General features: G+C 34.9%; 1 protein-coding gene across 1 annotated transcript; it reads right to left on the reverse strand.

The window, feature by feature from the left end:
• Nucleotides 1-1,918: 1,918 nt before the first annotated feature.
• On the reverse strand, nucleotides 1,919-7,817 carry LOC140782838 (uncharacterized). Its single transcript, XM_073129652.1, has 4 exons — nucleotides 7,303-7,817; nucleotides 7,058-7,213; nucleotides 6,616-6,970; nucleotides 1,919-2,162 (listed from the first exon to the last, which is right to left on the reverse strand). The coding sequence occupies exons 1-4, from the start codon at nucleotides 7,516-7,518 to the stop codon at nucleotides 2,152-2,154; spliced, it is 738 nt and encodes a 245-aa protein (XP_072985753.1). The 5' UTR covers nucleotides 7,519-7,817; the 3' UTR covers nucleotides 1,919-2,151.
• Between the last annotated feature and the right edge of the window lie 1,199 nt (nucleotides 7,818-9,016).

Here is a 9,016-nt window from a genome sequence, read left to right on the forward strand (position 1 = left end):
TCTTTCAATAGCATCTATATATAAAAATCTTTTGAGGCTACTCGTTGAGTATTAATTTCTAGAGTATAATAATAAATGGCAGTTCCGGGTGTTTACTTCTGCTACAATCTCATGTTGATTCGTTTTTCCTTTTCTATTATGAACACAGCTCATCATTTGCTTTAACACATGTATTAATTGCCTAAAGCAATTCCATGGATTAACATAGCTAATTAAGCTAGCTAGTTAATTATATATAATACGCACAGTAACTTTGCTAACACGTTATACCTAAAGGCCAACTAACCTAACCACAGCATTAAGGTCTAAGATCGGCTAATTAACTAATTAATTATAAAAAGTAACCATGAATTGGCTAGTAGTTCTCTTGATCTTTAAGAAAATAATCATACTAGTACATGAGCCATAAAAGAAAAGCTCACTCTAAGTCCAAGATTACCAAATCATAAGTAACATAATATCCCATAGTATCTATATTCGAAAAAATTGACCAAATTTGTACCCTATCAGGGTAGGATAGGATTTTTTAACCCATATCCTATCCGGGTTGGATCTGATGGTAAGTCGGATTGGATAATATCCTACCCGTTTTCACCCCGGCATGCTGCAAGTATGCCGAGGCCCCTTCATCCAAGGGAAGTTCATAGGTTAGCACTCGAAGGAAGTTCTTACTCACAGTACTATAAACCACTAATAAGATACTCATTGAATATTGAATCGGGACACCAAGAGAGAGAGAGAGAGAGAGAGAGAGAGAATTTAATATCTGATTGACTGTTGGTAATTTCATGATTTTGACATGAATATTTTATTAATTTTGAGCTAAGTTTTAAGTGGGGCCCACACATTATTTATAATGGTTTAATGGTGGAATCAATTTAGCTCAAAGCATACTTTATTGTCATATATTCACTTAATCAAATTCATGAAGAGAAGTGAATGATAATTGGCTCTAAAGTGGGTATCATGGCAATGGAAAATAAAGGAAAGTAAGTTTAGTACCATATTGGATATTTGAGAAATGTTAGTATGGTATATAAGCAACAAACTTCCTATGGGCTTTGGGCCCCAAAAGGGGTACCTATTTTGTGGGTAAAGGTTACTATGCAACCTAACACACACGCGCGCCGCCCGGCTCGGTTCGGTTCGGTTCGCACGCACGGGTCAAAGTCCTGGGAGACCGACGTCCACTGTTCCAGAAGCAATCGGTGGAGGGCGAATTGGTCTTAAGGAGATAGTGTCCAACACTAGACTCGACTATTCAGAATTTATATTCTGAAATCTGTAAGTTTAATTTTAATTTATTTTGATCGGATTTTTTGGAATCAGATTGTTATCGCCAACATTGACCACTAGGAAATTTGTGAAACCAAAGTGGTAGTGCCATGTCCAACAAGACAAAGGATAGCATCATTGGTGTCATCCTAGGGATATAAATAGTTCATTGCAGATAATAGCGACCCACCAATGCAATGCCAAAAATTCTATGAATCGTTGCTTGAAAAATAATATGTATCGATGGTATCAGCCAATTTAGTATCAAATAATTTTTTTATTTCATAAAATTTTAAAAAGATATTTTAAAATACAAAAAATTTCTAATTTTTTAAAATAAAGATATAAATATAAATTACTCATGTATAAAGTTTAAAAACCAAATAATAATAATAATAATAATACGCTCTCAATTTCTCTCCTTTTTTTTCTCCCACTCTCTTCCTCTCACCCACCGCACATAAAAAATTCTTTCTTTTTCTTCCTCTCCTACCCTCCCACTCATTCTCTCTCGCTGACACATATGATATGACCAGCTTCAACCTATAGAGACTATGCTCAATAGAGTGCACGACCGACAAAACACATGCCATAATATTCTATCTATAGAAACTATGACACAAAATCCCAATTAGCACAGCTGTACATTTGAACATGTCTATATATTAAAAAAAGTTTTGATGTCTCGTTTACAAGCCAAAACTTCATACAATGCCTTAGGTACATGTTTTGATATACAAATACAAGCTACATGAGAATAATAGTTACCTTTGTAGGGTTAATTATAAAATAATACAACTATCAAAATGAGATAATTACTAATCTGCTATCCAAAGTGATATAGCTGCAAATCCCGCTTCGTCGTCCTCACATATCTTAAGAGATATCTGGAATATGAATAATATAATAAGCTCACAATCTAGCTCAACGAGTATAACTATTTTGAAAACCGAATATGAAACAGAAATGATATAAAAGTAAGCAAATAATCACAATGGCAAAGAAAGCTTCAATGGGAAAATCTAATCCGTGTAGCATAATCAAAACCACATCACATATCATATAACTACTATATATTTAACATCTCAAATATATATATTATATATCAACTCAAATGCGACTTATCTTGGGGAACCATAGTCAATATCACCCATTGATAGACCTGCGCTATTTTAACTCCCAGATATCAAAGTATCAGTGCATTAGCCACTGATAAAGCCTGCCCCTATTAACCCCTGGAGTACTAGAGTCCATCCCATTTATAATCAGAGATATTAAAGTTTTTGGATTTCTATTCGTGTAATCACATATTACTATTCATCTACTAACCAACAGGTATAATATATAATTCTGTCAACCTACTCAAATCACACGTTTCGAGCCCATAATCCAACATATAGCTTTACAAAACCTTTAAATATCAAACTTATTTTCAGCCTAAAATCAGCAAATATTGCTCTTTTCAAAAGCATGGCTTTATAGTGCATTCATATAAATTGAAGCAAGCATAAAAAAAAACAAAATCTTACAAGACAAAAATGAGAACATTTGCATTGAACATGATGTGTTAACAAATACCAAATAGATAACTCATTCCAAATCCAAATCCAAACCTCATTGCTTATAGCATGTTTGACTCTAATTTTTACTTAGAAGAACCTTTAAGTCTTAATCTGAAAATTGCAAGCAAGGTAAACTACTATTTATACACTTCAAAATCTGTACTTAATCTCTTCTAATTTAACTATTGGAATAGCTTTGCTAACTTAATACATAAGCCTCATCTTTTCTATTCATTTTGGATACAATATTTTCAGCTAGAAATTATTCTCTTTAACTTACAAATATAAAATCACACTTTTTAAAAATTAGATTCTTACTAGACAAAATTAGATCCTTTGGACAACTCAAATGTGAAAATACAGCATCTTATCATGGATCAAGAACTCAAAACACCAAGTTAATCTTCTTTAAACAACATCAAATCTGAAATACCTCTTCTAACCATAGAGAAGGAAACCTAAATCTGAAAATAAATATTCAACATATAATTCAACATATAAGCCTCAAATACTTTTTAGAGATTTATTTATACTTATCTAATCTAGGGTTTATCATTCTAAGCAAAAGTCAACTTTTTAAGACAATAATATGTAAGAAATACTTTCTCTAATTTCTGAGTTAACAGCCTAAAATTAGCACAACAATTTCTCAAACATCAACCTGTAGTTCTTGTTGAATTCGTCTTTCTCTAATCTTCATCTTTGAAGTACTAACTTAAAAGCAACCTGACAGAACAATGATTTTAGCTACCGTTAACTGAGTTTGAAGCATGACACTAATCAATTAAACAATCTAGAAACACATTTGCTGGTAATTTTCCTCAATAGCCACATTACACAATCAATTTCCAAAATCTGCACAAAACAATTTCATAGAACAGCCCCTAATTTTGATTTAGTTTCTCCGTCGCTATATTTGATCATTAGAAATAAGACAGAGAATACAAGTACGTATTATTCTCATACCTTCAGTAGTGAGAATTCAAAATTTAGGCAATACTATGTACACAAAATTGTTCTTCTAACTATGGAATAAGACCCCAAAATCTGCATATAACACTTTAGAAAAAAAAACCCCTAATTAGACTTGAATTATTATTCTCTATGTGTTCATTCTTAGAGAAACCATCATTAAGTAAAAAGAATATGTGAAAACACACCTTATCTTAGAATTATCTAATTTAGTCTAAAGATCTATTTCTTTCTATCTTCTCTTAGAAATACATTATAGGGATTAAAAAGCATATGATAGAGCATGTATTTGAGAAGTGAGAATTTATGAAGAACAACCAAAATTCAGAGAAAAGAGCTTTCTCTTTCGGCATCCTAATTTATTTTTTCCTTCTCATCTCTATCTTTTATTCTCCCAATTCAAAGGAGGAACCTTTCTAAAATTGGCTGCCATAAGCATACTTATTTTCCACTAGAAAATTACCATAAGATATCACATTTAACCCTAGCTAGATGGCACCTAGTTTTATAAGAAATTAAACATATTAGATTCCAAAACTTTGAACTATGATTTCTATAAGGAAACATAATCATCATTTGATTTTTATCATGCTTAACTAGTTCCTTTAGATCTAATATTATGATTTCAAAATCAGAAGAATATACTCTTCTTTTATTGCTACAAACTATACTAATGAATGAGTAAATGCAACTAGATAGAGCATTACAATTTCCTTGGACTCTTTCCATGTATATCTAGCTCTTTAATGGTATAATAGTGAGATTATAACAAGAGTAATTAGATTTTCTCTTCCTTGAAGTCTAAATGAAATGAGTAACTCATGTATGCCACTAGTTAAAGATATGCTTTAACAAAGATTAAGGATCTCAACACTCTCTCTCTCTCTTCTTCTCCTTATCTCTCTGAAGACCAATGTTTTAAAAAGCGGCCGCGGGTGGCAGGCGGTCACCCCACCGCCTAGCGCCTAGGCGGAAGGCGGGCGACAAGGCGGTCTAGAATTTTTAATATAAATAAATAAATAAGTATAGTATATACAGAAATTTTAATAGTGCACTAAACCAAAACACTAAATAACATATTGGCTAATTGCTTATTAGTGATAACTGAATAACTGAGATATCTATTTACTAACTCTAGTTTATTCACATGAATCACATTTAAAAATCCTCTAATCAGAAATTATATACTTAAATAGTAGGCAATTAGTAATTCCCCCAATTAATAATGCATGACAGTGAAAAAAAATTCCTCCTCTGTAATCTTAATTCAATAATTCATAAAGCAATTAGCAATTAACTCCTCTAAATTGGTTAGTCTTATTAAACCCGGTCCACCATAAAACTCGACATGCTCACTAATAACCGCATCTCGACTTAGCGGGCTGAAGCGCTAGCTCGCTAAGTCGGGCCAGGCGGCCCACCTAGCACTATTTAGCGCCTAGGCAGCCCGCCAAGGCACTTGGCCGCCTTTTGCCGACGCGTTTCAACATGGCGGGGCGGCTGCCTTTTCCGCTTTTCAAAACAGTGTTGAAGACATCTCTCTCACTTTTAAAAAAGATCTCTCTTTTACCTTCTCCCTCTCTCTTTCTCCCTCTTTCACTCTTCTCTCTATTTCTCTTTTTTTGCAACAAAGGGAGAAAGAGAGAGATGTTGTCGGATTGTAGTGTTGTGGGATTGTCCAAGGTGCTCGCTGGATGTCTACTTTGACGGGCCTCTGTCGGAGTACTTTGCCAAGGTTGAGTGGCAGAGAGAGAAAGTATGTTGGCCCATTTCACTAACCCATATTGGGCGATTTAGGCTGATCTGGCCAAAACGGGTCTGAAATAGCTTTCGATTATAGTCGATCCAGCTGATATCTCATGGAAACCCGTTATTGGTTTTGGGTGCGATCGGAATTGGATGAAACTAGGAAACTTGGCAATCTCTTAACCGTCATATCAACGTGGAAGCTTTTCACACCATTGACACCACCCATACACATTTGTTGACGCATGGAAATTAAGTACCAACCGGGTTTCATTTGTTAAAGTAAATGAAACATAAAGAAGACCAACTAGCCATAGACAAATAATTCCTAAAATTAAGAACCCATCCTTTCCATTAAATTTTTATTTTCGTTAAGTTATATTTGCTTTGACAGGTACATGTTAGTATCCATGGCAAACAAAAAAGTTCAAAGAGCAATAAAACCATATCTTACTTTAGTGCAATTATATTTCTGACCTCCATTTGCGTTATTAGCTTTATATTTTCAATCTGAATCAGAAATCCTTTCACTACAGGGCTTCAAATCATAAATAGCAGCAATTTTTATGAATCATAATTTTCAAGAAGATACAAAAATGCAAGAACCTTAAAGTGGAAGTGATACATTATAACAGCTAGAACTTCAATAACAGAGTAGATATAATTTCTGGAGACAGATACTCTGATGACCATAGTTCATTGTAAGTATCATGATCATTTGTTGTCTTGGTTATCTAAAAAAATTGGTAGTTCATATATCTTAATCACCAGATCAATTTGATAGAGTACACTGATCTGCAAGTAAACAGATCAAAAGAGTGTGCAATTAAGTAATAATTATGCACGTTGCTATACAAGAGAAAAACTTACGCTCACATTTGGCATGAAGAGACATGATACTAGAAGTAAGAACAGATAAAGCAACATATGAAATGTTTTAAAAAATGTGTGTGTGTGCATGTGTGTGTGTGTGAAGCAGATATTGACATTTGCTTACAAGGATTTGTACTCAAAACAAGGAATATAACATGAGGCCACCAAAACCTGCAGAGCTACTGACCTTCAGATGATGCAGAACCAGAAGTTTCTGCCTTACGGCAATTTGTCGAAACATGTGAGCCACCTGGACTATAGAACACCAGTTTACCATGTGAAGAGGCCATCTGCAGTTTGTTTAATTCTTCCAAAATCTGTAGCTGAACCTCGGAATGGTCAGAGTACCCGATATCCATCAATTGAAGCACCTTAGCATTCAGGAGAATAAACCTAATTATCCGCATAATATGCACATCATCCAAATTGATATAATTAGTGTAAACCCTTTTCAAGCTGTGGTTGAGACAGTGGAAGGGTTCTTGCTTCTCCCAGTAATCCTCTGGTGGTGGACCTAGTTGATCCGGCCGGCCATATGCCCCCTTCAAATGCCTCCAATGCTTGATTATAAGATTCAGTAAAACAGGATAAAGAAAAGATAATAACAAAGAAGAGTTTCAATAATTGACCTCTATTTCGAGCAGTTCTAAATGAGGCATGAGCCTAAGCAAGCAAGCAAACCCGTCACATATCTCCTTGCTGATGGTTCCGATTCTCAATTCTAAAACAATTAGCTTATGGAAAGGCAGTACCATAGTGGCCGGCGCCGGAACTAGGGACAAACACTAAAGAAGAAAAGCAATCAACACCACAGGCAAGCTAAGATGGAAATAAGAATGATGGAAAAATAAAAAAAAGGGGGAGAATCAATTACCGCAAGCGAAGTTCCACACAAGCTTAGAGAAGTAACTCCTGTGAGATCACCTAATATCTTAATGTAATCGGAGGCAAACCTCCTCCACTCAGGGCAGCACACAGAGATCCGCGCACATTCTAGTGTAGGAGCAAATCTCACCCTTGCGTCCCTCACAGTATCACCAATAACGATGTGGAGATCATAAAGGGATGGGCTGCTGATCTCTATCGACATGGGTTCTTCTTCTGTTCTAATATACCCGGAGAAGAAGGAGAGGTTATTGGATCCGGATATCAAGGACTCGATGTCACGTTTGGAGATTTCGACGTCGGACAGATCGAGCGTCGTGAGGCAGTCGAAGCCATTGAACCCAGTCGGCAGAGTAAGATGGCAAGAAGAGAGCTCCAAGTAACTCAGAGAACGGAAGTAAGATCCGCGCACATTCTTACCTCATCATCGCTCTCCTCGGGATATCTCAAGTCATTACCATGTACTCTAATATCTTAAGGGTTAGAAAAGAAATAAAGAGAGTCATGAGTTAAAGGCTCAGTGAATAGACTTTATCCCGAATTGGTGATGCCAAATAGAGAGTAAATCATGTACTGGATAATATGAATAAAAAAAAGAATGATGCAATGTATGACCATGTATATATGTATTCTCGACAACATATATATAAATAAAATCAATTCTCATGATGAAATTATAATATAACATCACTCAATATAACACATATAGGGTATAACAATCATGATCCAGTGATACTAGTCACATCAATGATGATGATGCATGATGCATGTCAACCACTATATAATCATATATGTCAAATACCATATCTACATATCTCTCACTATCATAATCATCCGTCTCAACCCTGAATATCATCCACTATGCTGGACTATAGTTCCTGGCCCCAAACTCGATACACATCATGCCACAAGCTCAGAGCATACCCTGTCATACGCTAGGAGTATCTCTATAAATAAATTATATCCTGCCATACGCTAAGGGTATCTTAGAAAAAAAATCATACCCTGTCATACGCTGAGGGTATATCAATGATAGTTGTACTTTGTCATACGCGAAGAGTATAATCATCAACCATTACCATATTCTGTCATACGCTAAGAGTATGTCCAGTACCAGTCCGGACTAGATACCGTTCCAATCATCACATCACATACACTAGTATTTTCATAAATTTCTAATACATGATAAATCATATGCATATATCTAGTACTACAATAGATCATGCAACTCATGAATTTAGGTGGTAAAAAAGCCAAGAGAAAGATGATGCAATGCAAACTTCAACCATATATCTAACATATGCATATTCTCACTAGTCTATCACATGCACACTCATGAATGATAGAGATCATTCCAATATAAAAGCATAACAGTATAATCATCTCCAATCTTATTTATATATCACCAATGTACTCATATTTTATATCAGTCTAATCAAATGCATGATAAAATATGCTCGACTAGAATCATCTCTAGATAAAGTCATATAATCATGTTGGAGGCCAAAACATGAATATACATAATTATATAAAATATCCTAATTTGATAAAGATGTCTAGGGAATAAGATTACTCACCGTTTGATGAGAAGACCCAATATATGTATCCCTCCCGCCCATCGATCAATCGTCACAAATCACTAGCAAGGTCTATGAGGTTTCAAATAAGGGGTTAGAATCTGAAAATGTTTAACTAATATAAAG

This window comes from Typha latifolia, chromosome 2, assembly GCF_019914945.1.
Source record: "Typha latifolia isolate L0001 chromosome 2, TyphaL0001v2, whole genome shotgun sequence".
NCBI classification, from domain to species: domain Eukaryota; kingdom Viridiplantae; phylum Streptophyta; class Magnoliopsida; order Poales; family Typhaceae; genus Typha; species Typha latifolia.

Coding starts and splice junctions, on each gene's coding strand:
- LOC140782838 (XM_073129652.1), bottom strand. CDS start 7,518: ATGTCGATAGAGATCAGCAGCCCATCCCTTTATGATCTCCACATCGTT. Junction 7,214..7,302: donor TGTGTGGAACTTCGCTTGCG/GTAATTGATTCT, acceptor TTTCTTCTTTAG/TGTTTGTCCCTAGTTCCGGC. Junction 6,971..7,057: donor TAGAACTGCTCGAAATAGAG/GTCAATTATTGA, acceptor AGGCATTTGAAG/GGGGCATATGGCCGGCCGGA.